Source organism: Protopterus annectens, chromosome 1.part2, assembly GCF_019279795.1.
Source record: "Protopterus annectens isolate FY-2018-M chromosome 1.part2, PAN1.0, whole genome shotgun sequence".
NCBI lineage: Eukaryota > Metazoa > Chordata > Ceratodontiformes > Protopteridae > Protopterus > Protopterus annectens.
In genome coordinates this window covers 1,114,348,497-1,114,365,780 of record NC_056727.1, presented here as the reverse complement: position 1 = coordinate 1,114,365,780, position 17,284 = coordinate 1,114,348,497, and the positions used below count along the sequence as shown (strand labels likewise).

At 44.4% G+C, this 17,284-nt stretch overlaps 1 protein-coding gene across 1 annotated transcript in view; it reads left to right on the top strand.

The window, feature by feature from the left end:
• Positions 1 to 17,284, top strand: part of LOC122792253 (digestive cysteine proteinase 2-like) — a 266,381-nt gene that overhangs the window by 131,502 nt on the left and 117,595 nt on the right. Inside the window, exon 7 of the mRNA XM_044060003.1 lies at positions 10,172 to 10,365. Within this exon, the coding sequence (XP_043915938.1) occupies positions 10,172 to 10,365 (194 nt within the window). The remainder of the gene's footprint in view (positions 1 to 10,171; positions 10,366 to 17,284) is intronic.

Here is a 17,284-nt window from a genome sequence, read left to right as displayed (position 1 = left end):
CACACTCATCTCAGTCACACTAAACCTACACCACCAAAATCTGCTCACAGTCCCACTAAACCTACACCACCAAAATCCGCGCACAAACAAAAACCTTCACAGAGGCTCTCAATCTGCTCGAGCAACAGAGACCTCCAAAGCAGAAATGCAAGCAACCCCCCCCCCCCCACAACGGCCCACAGACTGGCAATAAACCATAGCCCATAAGGCAAACCAACGTACCCACACTAGTCATTAGGTGACTATAGTCGGGCACACTGATGTCCCACTTACCAGGCTAAGCAAGGAGAAGGTTACTGTCAGCTGCCTGTCCAGTGCCAGAATCCGCCACATAACCCACGCACTCTGGCCACTCCACAACAAGTACAGATAGGACTCATTGTCCATGTTGGTGTGAATGACCGGAGACGTACCTCCCTGGACTACACGAAAACGCATGGAATAGCTCTCTGATCTTGTAGCCCAGGCAGGTATGACCCTAGCCTCGAGTAGCATCCTGTAATCACCCAGAATGATACCGCAGTTAAAGGACAAAATGATTGACTTCAACAATTGGCTAAGCTTCTGGTGTCATTCTAAGGGGATCCAAGTATCTGTCTGCCTGGGTTGACATGGTCGACAGACCACAATGCTTTGCCAGAGATGGCCTGCACCTGCTGCCCCCGTGATTCCAGATACTGGCTAAGGCTCTTGCTGCCCCTTACTGGCTAAGGCTATTGCCACTCCTATAGTACCTTTTTTAGGCAAGGTTCAAATGACAAATGACACCACCGTAACAGGCAATCAAAAACTGAGGGTAATGCTACTCCATGCTAGAAGTCTAAATATCAAAATGCACTCATTTGAGGAAATCCTTAAAATGGAAAATCGATATCTGTGCAGTGACTCCAGAGAGCACCCCTGCATTACCGGTCTCACACCACACTTCGGCTATCTAACCTGGACGAGAACACCAAAGGTGGAGGTGTCCATATTCATTAAGGATATCACACCTCCAGGCTCGTTGCACAACATAATGCATCAGAGGTTATCAATGTGCAAATAACTTTGGGCAAAACTGCAGTTCAAATTGTAGCTTGCTACAGATCCCCCACCATGCCCCAGGATTCCCACTTCTTAATATACTGGAAAATATTAGGGTTCAACCAAATGGGCAATTTTCAACTACCCCACCATTAACTAGGAAAGCTACTCCTGTACCAACTCCTTTGTGCAACGCTTTCTGGAATTCATAAATTCCAATGCCCTGGATCAGCTTATCCACACCCCCACCAGGGGCAACAATATCCTAGACCTAGTCATTGCAAACATGAGTGACCAGTGTTCCACACCAGAAGTAAACGCCTCGTTGGTCAGATCAGACCATAAGCTTATCGCCCTAGATATTTGCATCCTGCCCCCACCCAACATTAAGGAAACCACAGTAAAATTCTCCAAAGCCAACTTCATACTTAAGACAGAACTGGCGAACTTCATGACACCCATGCAGATGGTCAGTAGTTATGACTGAATCCTACACAAATGCACTCTATAAGCACTTGAGTGCATGGATTGTGCTATCCCAAACAGAAGTATCCTCCAAAAAAAAAAGGAAGCCAATCTGGTGGTCCCCTGCCATAAACTCTACAACAGAAGGAAGAAACTGTTGCAAAAGAGTAAAATCCCATGAGTGGAGGAGCTCCCTGGTCAGCCTCCGTAAGAAGCTGAGATCCCTTATAAGCTCCTCCCAAGTTAGCTATGAAAACAAAATCATCACTGATTCTAAGGGCAACTACAAAGCATTCCATAGCTATGTCAAGAATCTCAATGGCAACACCCAGATCTGCTCTGAGTTGCAGCACAATGGCACGAAAATTACTAAACCAACTGATATTGCCAACATCCTTGCAGGTTCAGTGCTAACATCCTGGCAGATAGGTTCAGTGCTAACTTTACCACCCTTCTCACCCCCTAAAGGGACATCCCAGGTTGTTTTACACAAACTTCAGAATGAACTGGCTCTCCACCTAAGCACCATGTTCAATCAGTCTTCATGTAAGGCTTTGTGCCCACTGAATGGCGCATGGCAACAGTTATCCCACTCCGAAAAGGGGGAGCCACCACTGAACATGGGAACTATTGCCCTAAGTCTGATGAGCCTGGTCTGCAAGGCCATGGAACGTATCATCATGGAACTTAAGACATTGGTAACCTCCAGACTCTGGACTCCACAGTTCAGGTTTGTGAAAGGCTGATCATGTCTTCTGAACCTGAGCAACATCTTTGAAGCAGTCACCAAAGCCGTAGATGAGGGTAAGGTGGTTCACACAGCCTATCTTGACCTCGCCAAGGCGTTCAACACCATCCCCCATTCTGGAATTTTAGTTAAACTCACTAAACTAGGTATAAATCCCTACGTCACAAGATGGGTTGCTAACTGGCTCACTGACTGAACCCACACTGTAAAAGTTGCAGGCTCCAAATCTGACTTCAAACCAGTGACAAGTGGAGTACAGCAGGGTTCAGGCCTCTAGCTAATGGTTTGCAGATGACTGCAAACCAGGAGCCATAGTAGTCCCCAAATGATGTGGACATCTACAGAAGGGCCTCACTGTGACAGATGCCTGGTGTCAGAGCATGGCCTCAAGCTTGATGCCAAAAAGTACATGGTCATCACCTTTGGTAAAAACTCTGTACCACATAAACAGCTAATGCCGAATGTATAAGAGACCTTGGGACCCAGGTGGGCAGTAGTCTCTCTCTCCTTTAACATCGCCACAGTTGTCAGGAAATCCTATGTGGCACACCATCACAAAAGGGTTCTCGTGCAGGAAGAGGTCATTGTTCCCCTCTACTCAGCACTCAATACAACAGCCCTTTTGGAATGTACCTCTCAAGACATCTGCAGCAGCTGGAAAGGCCACAAGTTCCTCTGAGGATTACTGGCCTCAGATGCCCTACACTGATATGCTACAGAGTAAAGCTGGAGTTTGAGACCCTCTCCTACTCTTGAGGAGATCTCTTCCTAACATATAAAGCTATGTTAAACCCAGAGCTGTTGGACATGCTGCACCTAAAGAAATGCCAATCCCTCCACGCTACATGCTCTAGGGAACTAAACATTGTCACCACAATAAACAGGACATGTTGGAGTGAGAGTCTTGTTATAGAGACTTCCTGTACTCTGGAACAAACTACCCATCTATGTCAAGCAAAGTTCCTCATTGGCACTCTTCAAGAAAAATCTTGAGTGGATGGGAAATACACCCCAGGGATCACTTCTGTGGCTCTACTAGACAGGGGCACAGGAAATTTACTTTCTTGGGTAGTGTAAGCCAGGGAACCTTGTTGGCCAGGCTTACTTAGGCAGATAGCGTAGTACCTACCTATGAAATTGGCCTTTGTTTTTTCCTGGACCTTTCAGGAGAGTAGGACTGGCTTTGATTTTTTTTTTCTTTTGCAGCCCTGAATAGGAAAACTGGCAGTTATGCCACTATGCTTAGGAGGAAGTCCATCTGTTCCTGCCAAAATTCAACTTTAATCCTATTTAAGGAAGCCACATGGAAATGCCTCTTAAACAGCAACATCACTTGAAGCTCATACCCTTTTAAATTTCTTCTGACAAGAAGCCCTGGCTGCATAACAGAGTAATCCTGTAATCTGCATGCCCTTTCTCTCTACCCCTCTACCTATTGACTACTATTCTGTAAACTTAACTCCTGTCCTAGACTACTCATTGCTCTTTCCCTGCCTTTTATTCCCTGTTAAAATGCATATGTTTCCATAGTGTGTAGGGTTATATTTTTAATATTACATCTTTCAGTTGATTTCATGACCTAATGTGAAAATGTCCTTTACTAATATTTTGAAATATTCAGTGTTTCACTTTTTTTCTTTTGAATGCTTCTGAGATGGAATTGAAGTTTCCAACTTTTTTTGTACTCCATTTACCTGTGAAGGTGAATTTTCAAGTTTCAGGACCGTAGGACTTGCTGTGTTCAGCAGTCACTGTTGCTGCAGCAGCAGCATGTTGGACAGATGCATGCAAATAGACTTGCAGAAGGCTTGTTTGGCTTTCTGGAGTCTTTAAAAAAAAAAAAAACTAACATGGTAGATTTCATGGCTTCATAGTAGCTTACTACCAGGAAGACTATCAAAGCTTTACCATGCTGCCCAGTACTGATGAGAGAGGTTAAGTATTCCAGGTACAAATATACAGGTTATATTTGCCCACCCTGTCATCTAGACTGGAGTTAAAGGTTTCCAGGTAAGTACTTGTGCCAGATGGTAGTAATGTGGTAGTAAGGTTCCTGTCACTAGACAGTGTTACTGGTTCTGTTTAGGGAAGTTTAGAGTAAAGGATGTTCATAGCACATAATTTTAAGCAGAGATCACACCACAGAAACCTCTGACTGTATGTAAATGGATAGGCCTTTGTGTCCGAGTAGCTAAGGGTATTCCTTGATGAGGGAACATTGAGGTGTGTGTTGTATAGCTGCGCTTGGAAGTGCATGCTGAAGAAGGTATTGTAGTCTGTGACTGTCCAGTGTTAAGGTAGAATAACTCCTTTGGACCTTGGAGTTGCCACAAAAGGGAAGCTGTGCTCTGGGTTCTCCAATGAGAGAGACTTGGTGGTCTGAGGAGCGGTTGCCATGTTTTCAAAATCCTGATTTGGCCTGAATAACGCGTCTTGCAATAGCGACTGAGATTTGGCAAGGGAAATGTGCTGGTGGGAACTACACTTCAGCATTGCGGTTAATCATAGATTTAGCCTCAAACATTTATAGTTCATACTTTGTTGGAAAACCAGTATATGAAAGGAATTTGATAAACTTAGTTCAGTTTGCTGTCCTCTGCAAATGTAGGTAGCCACTGTTCCATGACTGAGGAGGCCTAGGAGTGAGCCACATGGAAACTTTCTGCATTTTGTATAGAAAAACTACCCTCAACCTTAGACAAATTGACTCTTAAGAGCTGCTAGCTGTCCAGTGAACTTTGTAATTTACACTAAGAAAAAAAAAATCTACTTATTGTATGTACTAATGTTGCCTTCTGACACTCATTTTGTTCAAAGCTATACCAGAAGTAGATTTTTATGAATCTATAATTGTCTATGTGGATAGAGCAAACTATGTATGTGCTTTATCCATGGCCACTATAACCCCCCCCCCCCCCCAAAGTCTGCTAGGCTGGGTAGGTGCAACCTGCCTTTTATGAAGCTGAATTAGTGGCCTACCCAAGATGTCCACAGTAGCTCAATTTTATGATCAGTACTTTTGAAGAATTGATGTGTGTGAGGCGTATAGGCTTGAAATTTCCAAAGTAAAAGGGACTCTGTGTAAATGCGCTAAAATAGCTTGTCATGACTGGTTAAAGGGATGAAAGTGTTTGTACTGTTGAACATGTGATAGTAAACCACTGTTCAAATGTACAGCTGTATGAACCAAATGTTTGAAAATCTGAACACCGAACAGTGTAAATGCTGAACCAAGCATTTCAGTGAAGTTGAATGTTGAACATGTAGACTACACTGAAATGCTCCTACCTACTCAACATTTTACAACAGGTTTTTGCATGGGGGGCAAGCCCCCCTGCGCCCCCCACGCACACCCCCACTATGTGTGTGTGTACATTATATATGTACACAAACTCCAAGATCACACTACAGTAAGGGTACATTTCCCCATCCCCCCACTAGTGCAATGTTGGAGTTGACAACAATGGCAGCCATCTGTTCTTGTCAGCTTCGTTGTGGTGATCGCCCTACCTGTTCTGCCAAGTGGTTTTTACATGTGTTCCGTTCATCTAAGACGAACAAACGTGATAAGACTTGCAACAATTTTGTACTGAAATAAAATGGGCCAGACTGATGGGGGGGGGGGGGGGGTAGTGGAAAGGGTAGGCAAGTGTGGGTAGGCGACTGTCAATTGTTACAGTGACCTTTAATTCAGAAGAAGACTACCATTTTAGATGGTTTCACTACAAATTTGTCACCCAAGGACAGATTTGAATTCCTAATGTGTATAAATGGTATTTAAAACTGAAATCATTAATGGTGGCATGGAAAGTTGTTATGGATGATTAAACGTTCTCTGGGGTTCTACCATAGGGTTTTGTTTAGTTTTAAACTTTATGCATACATCTGGGTATGGATGCCAGAGTAAATCTAAAGTAAAATTCATTGTGAATGAACTGAGACATACCTCCCTGGACTACATGAAAAGAGACATGGAAATCTTGTAGCCCAGTCTGGTATTACCCTAGCCCAGAGTAGCATTCTGCCATCGCCCAGAATGATAGCGCAGTACAAGGACAAAATGATTGACTTCAACAGCTGGCTAAGCTTCTGGTGTCATTCTAAGGGGATCCAGCATCTGTCTGGTTGGGGTGACATGGTCGGACCACGATGCTTTGCCACAGATGGCCTAAACCTGTCACCCCTGGGATTCCGGATACTGGCTAAGGCTCTTGCTGCCCCTATAGTGCCTTTTTTAGGCAGGGTTCAAGTAACAAATTCACCACCATACCAGGAACAGGCAAGCAAATGAGGGTAATGCTACTCAATGCTAGAAGTCTAAATTTCAAAATGCACTCACTCGAGGCACTGCTTAAAATGGAGAACATCGATATCTGTGCAGTGACTGACTTGGTTCAAGGCTCGAGAGAGCACCCCTGCACTACCAGGCTATAACTCGTACCACACTTTTCAGCCATGTAACCTGGACTGAAACACCAAAGGTGGGGGTGTGTCCATATTTATTAAGGATATCTACACCTCCAGGCTAGATGCTCAGCATAATGCATCCGAAGTGCAACTTAACTCTTAGCAAAACTGCTATCCAAATTGTAGCTTGCTACAGATCCCCCACCATGAAGTCAACTCCTCGTTGGTCCGATCAGACCATAAGCTAATCACCCTTGATATCCACATCCCACCCCCACCCCTCATTAAGGAAACCACAGTAACAAATTTCTCCAAAGCCAACTTCATGCTTAAGACAGAAGTAGTGAACTTCATGACACCCATGCAGATGGATAATAGTTACAACTGCTGAATCCTACACAATGCACTCTAAGCACTTACATGAGTGCATGGATCGTGCTATCCCAAACAGAACCAAGATGCTATCCTCCAGAAAAGAAGCCAATCTGGTGGTCCCCTTCCATAAACAAACTGTTGCAAAAGAGAATAAAATCCCATGAGTGGAGGAGCTCCCTGGTCAGCCTCCGTAAGAAGCTGAGATCCCTCAAGATTTTCCATAGCTAGCTACGAAAATAAATTGCCACTAATTCCAAGGACAACCACAAAACATTCTATAGCTATGTCAGTCTCAATGGCAACACCCAGATCTGTTCTGAGTTACAGCACAAAGGCAAAAAAATTACAGAACCAACTGATATTGCCAACATCCTGGCAGGTTCAGTGTGACTTTACCCTTACCCCTCACCCCATAAAGGGCCCATATCTGTACAGGAATAATGCAGAGTCCCTGTAATCCCAACTATGCAGGTGAAAGCTGCACACTCTAAAGCCAAAAACACAGCATCCATGGGACCGGACAACATCCCAGGCTGCCTTTTACACGAACTTCAGAATGAACTGGCTCCCCACTTAAGCACCATGTTCAATAATAGCCTCGCATCCGGCTTTGTGCCCACTGAATGGCGCACAGCAACAGTTATCCCACTCCACATAGGGGGAGCCACCAATGATCCCGGGAACTATAGACCTATTAGCCTGACAAGCCTGGTCTGCAAAGCCATGGAATGTATCATCATGGAACTCTTAAACAAAGACATTGCTAACCTCCAAACTCTGGATCCCACCCAGTTCTGGTTTGTGAAAGGCAGATCATGCCTCCTGAACCTCCCACCCAGTTCTGGTTTGTGAAAGGCAGATCATGCCTCCTGAACCTGATCGACTTCTTTGAGGCAGTCACCAAAGCCATAGATGAGGGTAAGGTGGTTCACACAGCCTATCTTGACCTCTGACACCATCCCCCATTCTGGAATTATAGCTAAACTCAAACTAGGCATAAATCCCTACGTCACAAGATAGGTTGCCAACTGGCTCACTGACAGAACCCACATTGTAAAAGTTGCAGACTCTAAATCTGACCTCAAACCAGTGACACGGAGTACCACAGGGTTCCGTCCTGGGGACTGCTCCTGTTAGCCTGTACTTCATAGAAGTAGTTACCAAACACAGAAGGCCTCTGGCTAAGTTTGCAGATGACTGCAAACTTGGAGCCATAGTAAAGTCCCCAAATGATGTGAACATCCTACAGAAGGGCCTCTCTGAGACAGATGCCTGGTGTCAGAGCCATGGCCTCAAGCTCAATGCCAAAAAGTGCAGTGTCATCCCCTTTAGTAAAAACTCTGTACCCATGAACTACCACGTAGGCAGCAATCTAACACAGAATGCGTGATGGAGACCTTGGGACCCAGGTGGACAGTCTCTCCTTTGATAGTCATCACCACAGTAGTCAGGAAGTCCTACATGGCACACCTAATCATATAAAAGGGTTCTCATCCAGGAAAAGAGGTCATCGTTCCCCTCCTACTCAACACTCATTAGACCCACTATAGAGTAAAACGCCCCTTTTGGAATGTACCTCACAAAACATCTGCAGCAGCTGGAAAGGCCACAGAAGTACCTCACCAAGAGGATTACTGGACTCAAAAATGCCCTACACTGACCGCCTCAAACTCCAGCTTTACTCCATAGCATATTGCCTACTCAGAGGTGATCTCTGCCTAACATATAAAGCTATGTCAAACCCAGAGCTGTTGGATATGCTACACCTAAAGAAATCCCAATCCCTCCGAGCTACACGCTCTAGGGACCTAAACCTTGTCACCACAATAAACAGGACATGCTGGAGGGATAGATTCCTAATCTTGAGTGGATGGGAAATAGGAAATGCACCTCGGGGATCACTTGTGTCTCTGCTAGACAGTGGCACAGGAAAATAACTTTCTTGGGTGGCGTAAGCCAGGGAACCTTGTTGGCTAGGCTTGCGTAGGCCCTTGGGCTGATAGCCTAGTACCTACCTATGAACCTATAAAAGCATTGGGTGGAAGGGTGACTGGGGAGCTATGCCAGTTGGGATTATTAATCTGTTTTGGAATAAGAGTGCAGAAATTGCCAAGTGTCATGAGGCAGGTGCCTTGGGAGTCCACTAAGATGGCCAGATCACCTAGTTCCTTATTGTGCTATCTGCAGTGACTACATTATTATGCAGACCCTTCAGAATACTTAAAATCTTTGTTCACTAGACTATGTATACACTCAAAACACTGTTCTTTCTGCACTGTGTATAAACCTATCCTTGTACAGTTTTAAGCTTTCTCCCTGGACCTTCCCTGAAAATGGACTTTCCCAGGCAACGAATGCAATACGTTTAGATACTTTCCCTAAAGTTACCAGTGGATCTGAGCATGTGATGAGCGTTTAAACCCCAGAGAAGAGTGCCTGTAAGTAGGCTGGAGTCAGGCTTGTGTAGCTAAATGTTGATTTCGTAAGTGTTATCCAAGACCTCTAATTGAAATGCTTTAGGCTTCTGGCATTCAGTAGTACTACTTTCCAGTTTGGATTGGAATTTGGGCAAATTAAGTTGTCCCTCAAACTAAGCTTAAAGTCACTGGTGGCATGTTTTATCCAGCATGTGAAAACTGATGGGAGAAAGGTCCATGCATCACTTGCATAGCATGAGGTTTCATCAACTCGCATCTGTTGAGACACCAGATTTCCCCTAGAGTGACATTCACTAGCCAATTCAAGTAGGCTTCACTGTTGCATTTATGAGCATGCTAGGTAAAGCTAAAATGTTGCTCTGGAGAGCTTCTGTTAATTTCCTTATCCCAGGTATGGAATGCTGGAGATTAATTCAGCCCTGCAAGAAGAAATGTTTGTAATGGTATCTCAGATGGTGCAGGGACCTTACAAGCTGATATCCTCAGTCCTCTAACCAGAAATAACTGTGTCCTTAGTGACTGCTTTCCAAGTCTCGTAGTGGGTTTATTTTGGTTATATGAAAGTGTGTGTGTGGCAGAAGTCTTTCAGTAGTTTTATTGTATGTGAAATGAGTAGCTGTTACCTGAAATGTCTATTTCTGGAAAACAAAACTAAGATCCCCTTCCAAGATGCTTTACAACTGTGAAGGTTTTAATACTTTTTATTGACTTTTAGATACATCCATTCTAAGAATCGTGCTGATTTGCCCTTCAGTCTGGCAGTGAACCACCTTGCTGACCGAACAGATGATGAGATTGCTGCTATGAGAGGAAGAATGATAAGGAAGACTCCAAACCATGGCCTTCCATTCCCTGCAGAGCAATATTCAAGGGTCATTGTTCCAGAGAGTATTGACTGGCGATTGTATGGTATGGCTTGCTGTTTCTGAGTGCTTGGCAGGCTTCTTAACTCTGATATTTGAGATTGGACTCCGTCTAAGGGTGAAGTATCTAAATCATGCAGTGTAGCCGAATTGTACCTTCTGCCCCCACTCCATGGTATATAGCCCAATTAGAAAATGGACAAACTCTACATCAGCACCCTGATTTAGAGAATGAACATTCTCCACCATGGTATTAATGTACAAGTAGTGCCCACTGCAAGTATGTCCACTACTTTATGGAGCTCTGACAAAACCTCCTAACTGTTGCATTATTTTACGCTTGGTGGTAGGCAGTGCTTTTGCTGATGTTCTTCATCTCGCATTGCTGCAGTCCTTACACTTGGGTAGTCTGCTGTCCTCGGTCGGCCCGAATATCAAAGTATAAGGCTGACGTCGGTCAAGGCGCATTTGACTTGCATCAGGACGTCAGGGTACAAATGCGCATGACCGACGTCATATCCTCAGTCTTTTTTGCCGCATGGTCCGATGCAGAAGCAGCATTGCAAGTGCCGGTTGGCGTTCTGAGATTTTTTCGATTTCGAAGTTTCAGACCGAGTTCAAAGTTGGCTAAGTACCCCGTTGGGGAATATTTTAGTTTTTTCTTGCCTCAGTGATTTACCGGATGTCAGAAAAAGTCAATAATTGCATTTCTTGTGGGAAACAGATACCGCATAGAGATTATCATACTTTGTGTATTCCTTGCTTAGGGCCTGAGCACAACGTTGTTGGCTGTCGCTCTTGTGCTAGATTTAATAAACGCACTATAAAGAGAAGGTTGGATTGTGCAAGGTTAGTCTTTGGGAAGCGGTGCAATTATAAAATGCCGTCGGATGCTCCGGCCCGCTTCTTCAAGAAGCGCAAGGACAAGGCAGTTAAGCCTAGGCTAGAAGAACCGCCTGTACCGGACGCCGGTTCTTTAGAGGTGTCGGTGGAGCCGGTGGCTCCACCGGAGGTTTCTTTGTGTTCCCAGGGTGAGACTTTATTATTGCAAGATGTGGCCTCTCAGGAGGCAGGTCAGGCTGAGGGGCCTTCTCAGGTTACTATACTCCCCTCCCTTCCTAGCGTGGCTAGCCCCTCTCCTTCTGTTTCAAAGGCTTCTCCCAGGGCAGGCCAGGTTTAGCTTCAGTTGGTGTTACCCCTAGCTCTTCAGGAACTGTGCCCAAGAAGCATATGCTTAAAATGGCAGAAGATTTGATTACTTTGATTAGGGTTCCATGCCCCTCCTGATAAGAGACCTAGGGTGGAGCCTGAGCTGGGGGTTTTGAGCAGGCTTCAGATGTTTCAGAGTCTTCGGCTGAAGACTTGCAGGAGTACTCTCCTTATTCTGATTCTGATGTGGATGATTCTACTCCTTCTGCTTCTCCTCCTGAGGATTTTTCTTCAGAAACTCTTCATTCCATGAGGGAGCATTTTAAGTGGGAAGGTCAGGACTTCTCTGATTCCAGGAAAAGGCTTAGGAATTTTTGTTTTACCCCAGCATAGGCCTTTGGCTATACCTCCTGTTTTGGATGTAGTGGAAGATGTTTTTACAGAGGCTTCTCTTAATCCTGATTCTTTGCCTCCTGCTCCTGTTAAGCCGGATAGGTATTACAGGGTGCCTGAAGCTCATAAGTATCTTTTTAAGAGTCCTAGGGCAGACCCAGAAACTGTTAGCCAGGGGCCTAAAGGTGTTAAGGCTTCTGTTGTTAAGAATCCGGTTCCTGCAGACAAAGAGGCTAGGGCCTTGGATAGATGGGGAAAGAAAGTTTATACTTCCACTCTTGCTATGAGGGCTTTGAATTGCCAGTTTCACATGTTGAAATATCTAAGGTTGATGCTCTGGCAGAAGGTATTGATTGTAAAGAGTTGCAAGATTTAGTACATGTTTTTGAACAGGTGGGTAAGCATTCTTTGCAATGTGGTTTTGATGCTGTACAGGCCTCGTCTAGGGTGGCTGCCACTGGGTCAGTTCTTCGCAGGCACGCCTGGCTAAGGGATCAAAATTTGTCTGAACATGTTAAAACAAGGATTTTAGATACTCCTTTACAATCTGACGTGTTGTTTGGTCCTCCTGTTGAGGCAGTTTTGAAGAAAATGGAAGACAAGGCTAAGTCTATGCAGACTGTTAAAGATTTTTTGCAGGTCCAGCCTCCAAAGTTTAGTAGAAATTGGCCTACTAAGGGGTGGACGTATCCTTCTTATGATTCCCAGTCTAGGGGTAGATTTAGACGTGGTAGGGGCAGAGCTCAGGGCTCTTTCAGGCCTAGAACAGGGAGTTCTCCTGCACAGTCTTCGGGTGAGGGCAGGGGTCAGTCCTTTCGTAAACAGACCCAATGGACCTACCTTTTCAGCTGCCAGAGCCTTCTCGTCTGGCAGCACCTTTGGGAGGAAGGTTGGCACTTTTCAAAGAAAATTGGAGTTTAATTACCCAAGACAGATGGGTATTGGATATCATACACCACGGCTACAGGTTTTATTTCCATACCTTGCCTCCTTTCAAAGGCATGCCAGACGTTCCTCCTCAACAAAGAATAGAGGCTCACAAGCAGGTTTCTCTGTTGCTCCAAATAGGGGCCATACAGCCGGTCCCTATGCCAGAAGTGGGCCTAGGATTTTATTCTCGCCTGTTCCTAGTACCAAAGAAGGGGAACACGTGGAGACCAATTTTGGATTTATCTATCCTCAACACTTATCTGGACATTCCCAAGTTCAAAATGTTGACGTTGCAGCAGCTTTTACCTCTGCTGGGCAAAGATTATTGGATGGTAACTTTGGATCTCAAGGAGGCTTACCTTCATGTTCCTATCAGACTAAGTTGCAGGAAGTATCTGCGTTTTCGAGCTGGGACTTCTCACTATCAGTTCTCTGCATTGCCCTTTGGCTTATCTACTGCGCCCAGAGTGTTCACGAAAGTTCTGGCTCCAGTGATAGCTTTCTTCAGGCTAAAAGGAATACAGATCTATCCTTATTTGGACGACTGCCTGATTCTGGCTCAAGGAAGGGAAGAGCTTCTTCATCATTTGGAATATGTGATAGCAGTGCTAAGATGCCTGGGGTATTCTGTGAACGAAATAAAGTCCAGTCTAGTACCCTCTCAGGACATGTGCTTTCTGGGTGTGAGACTGAATGCAGCATCCCAGATGGCCTTTATAACCCCGGACAAACAGAGTCTATCCCTTTACTTCCATCAACTATCATCAGTCCGGGCTGACTGCAAGGACAGTCCTTCAAGCCTTAGGGTTCATGGCATCTTGTATTCTGGTGCTTCCCAATGCCAAACTGCATATGAGGAAGCTACAATGGTATCTCAAAAATGTATGGACACAGCACTGCCAGGATCTGGACACTGTCATTCAAATAATACCTTGCATTCAAAAGGAATTTTTGTGGTGGGCTCAGGAATGTCACCTAAACAAGGGACTCTCTGTGACCCGGCCAGAGGCGAGTCAGATTTTAACGACAGATGCCTCAGACAAAGCTTTGGGAGCTCATCTAAATGGAAAGTGGATACAAGACAAGTGGCCTGCCAGACTACAACATCTACATATCAACATGAAGGAGATGTTAGCAGTCCAGTTTGCATTAATAGCTTTCAAGGAATTACTTCTTCCAGGGCAGGTGTTGATTCTAACAGACAACACAACTGTCATGTGGTACATCAACAAGCAAGGGGAACGATTCTTATCCTCTATGCAGGCAAGCAATGATTTTGTGGGAGACTGCTCTCAGTTTACAGCTCAATCTTCAGGCAAGGTTTCTGCCAGGAGCACAGAACCCCTTAGCAGATGTGTTGAGCAGACGAATTATGGATCCCCACGAGTGGAAATTGGATCCTCATGTATTTCAGAAATTGACAGTGTCATGGGGAACTCCAGACATAGATCTGTTCGCTTCTCCACTAAACCATCAGCTGCCAAAGTTTTGCACAAAAAGGTTTCATCCCACAGCTTGGAGAGTGGATGCTCTTTCTTTCAATTGGAGCAATCTTCATGTGTATGCCTTTCCACCTCTGCCTCTCCTCCCAAAGGTACTTCTAAAGGTCAGACAGGACAAGCCAAGGATGATTTTAATAGCTCCGGATTGGCCTCGACAGCACTGGTACCCATTACTGAGAAGTCTGGTATGGAAGCCTCCATGGCCTTTGCCTTCGATTCCACACCTGTTGTCACAGGAGGACAGCCATTTGCTAAATGTCAAGCTTCACTCTCTGCACCTAACAGCCTGGCATATTCTGTTTTGAACCATAGTGGGCCTCCACTTCCTCAGCAAGTTTTGAATGTTATTTTGGAAGCTAGAAGGCCTAGTACAAGGAAAGTGTACGCAGACAAATGGAAGAGATTTTTATTTTGGAGTGCAGCAAAGATTTTGATGTTTCTGAGCCTAATTTGTGTGTGGCTCTTCAATATCTTACTGAGTTACTAGACAAAGGTTTGTCTTTCTCTTCTATTAAAGTTCATGCTGCAGCAATTTCGCTCACTATGATTGCACCCACCATTGTTTTCTCATCCTTTGTTCAAGCAATTTCTTAGAGGGGCAAAGAATATAAGACCCCCACGAAGAGCTCCTACTCCTGCTTGGGATCTCAATTTTGTGTTGGCGAAACTCACTCTACAACCTTTTGAGCCTGCAGCTACTTCTGAGTTGAAATATTTGTCATGGAAGACTGCTTTTTTGTTGGCCATTACCTCTGCAAGAAGGGTTTCTGAAGTGCAGGCCCTTATGGCGGTTGAGCCTTCCTTGATTTTCCATAAGGATAGGGTATCATTACGTACTAATCCTTCCTTTATGCCTAAGGTGGTTTCTAGTGTGGCTTTAAACCAAACTATTCATTTGCCTACTTTTTATGCAAATCCCCAAAATAAAGGGGAACAGATTTTGCACACTTTAGATGTACACAGGCAGTTGCGTTATTATTTGGACAGAACTAAAGGGTTCAGGCAGTCTCAGCAGTTGTTTGTTTCTTTTGCTTTGAGTTCTCAGGGCAAGCCTGTGTCAAAACAAACTATTTCTAAGTGGATTGGGTTTTGCATTGCTTTCTGTTATTCCCATCATGGCAAGGAGATTCCAGCTGGGATTAGGCCTCATTCCACTAGGGCTACTGCCACTTCAACAGCTTTTTGAGGGAGTGGCAACCAAGGATATTTTGGAGGCAGCTACTTGGAGTTCAGTGCATACTTTCTCTAGGCATTATCACCTGCCACTTTACTCTAAATCCAGGGCTGGTTTTGCCACTGCTGTTTTGCAGGGCATTTTGGCAGCTCCTGCTTCCTTGTAGTTAGCCATCCTCCCTTACCTCTGCTTTGGGATTCTACCAAAGTGTAAGGACTGCAGCAATGTGAGATGAAGAACATAGTACAGTTTTGTACCTACCATAAATGTAGATGTTCGAAGATCTACATTGCTGCAGTCCAATTTACCCTCCCTCCTTCCCCTCTGTAGTTAGACGTGGTTGTGTGGGTTGGGTTGTACATATTGTGTATATTGTATATTTTGTACATATAGTTAGTGCAAGGGTGGTTGGTTGGTTGTTTGCTGTCTTTTGGTTTTGACCTTTATTTTTAGGGTCTTCTGACATCTGGGGCAAGAAAAGACTGAGGATATGACGTCGGTCATGCGCATTTGTACCCTGACGTCCTGATGTCAGTCAAATGCGCCTTGACCGACGTCAGCCTTATACTTTGATATTCGGGCCGACCGAGGACAGCGGACTACCCAAGTGTAAGGACTGCAGCAATGTAGATCTTCGAACATCTACATTTATGGTAGGTACAAAACTGTACTTTTGAGTATAAAATGTAAAAAAAAAAAAAAGTGGAAGTTTGTGTGCATGTGAATGAAAGTGAGATTGATCTGTTTTATGCTCGTTAAGCACTCTTGCTGCTTAGAGCAAAATAGAAAATTAGTTGTCTGCATGTGTGACTGTGTGCATGAAAACATATGTCCCTCATCTTCTGTACATTAAAAAGATGAGGCTCGAGTGTTTAAGTAGTTTCATACAAATCAGGATGGATGGCAGGAATGTTGAACTTAACTGACTGCATGCTCTGTCTGACTGCTTACTCAAAATGGCACACACTGCACGTTTTCACTGACTGGAATGTTAAAGGTATACACACACTCTGAACTACATCCTCTTTACTGAGCGGTCTCATATAAACAACATTTTAAATAGATGTGGTTATGCAGACACTAACAGTCATGTTCAGGTTGCAGTGTGTCTGGAACTAGGTTTTGAGATGTGACCCAGTCTAACATAATAGGACTGGGTTTAGCAACAGAGACTGTTACTGGAGAATGTTCTGCTTGGGAACGCTTTCTCAGGAACAGGTATTGCTGACTATGTTCTCTGGAACAGGAGCATTGAACAAGTCATTCTGAGAACTAGTCTGTCACAGGCAAGATGCTGGAACACTGGTTCGCACACTGGTAACAAATGCTTCATATTTCATCTGAATTCAATTCCTTTTGATTCCACAATGTGATATCTCCACTCACTTTTTCACAAATCAAATGCAATCAAAACCTTTTGTCTGCATCTTCACCACCTCCCCTTTTTGTAAAGAAAGGAGTGATTTGCTGATTTTATAAGACTTCTGGGACCAACACTTCAACGGTTGGCTTTTACTGCTTTGTTAGCACATGGAACCAGTAAATTACTGCTGATTGGTAATGTGGTTCTGGTTTGTCTCAACACAAGTCTCTGGGCAGGTAAGATTCACTAGGAATGTTTGAGATTTAACAAGTTTAGAGAAACCCAGATGTGACAATGAACAGCTGTATTTTGCGCTTTAAACAGCCAAGCTGTTTGAGGGTGTTCAGGAGTGCTAGTGATATGAGCAAAGTCAAATGCTTCTGCAAATTTCTTGAACTGTTTACTTGTAAACTGTGCACCATCGTGAAATAATTCTCAAATACCATGGACATAA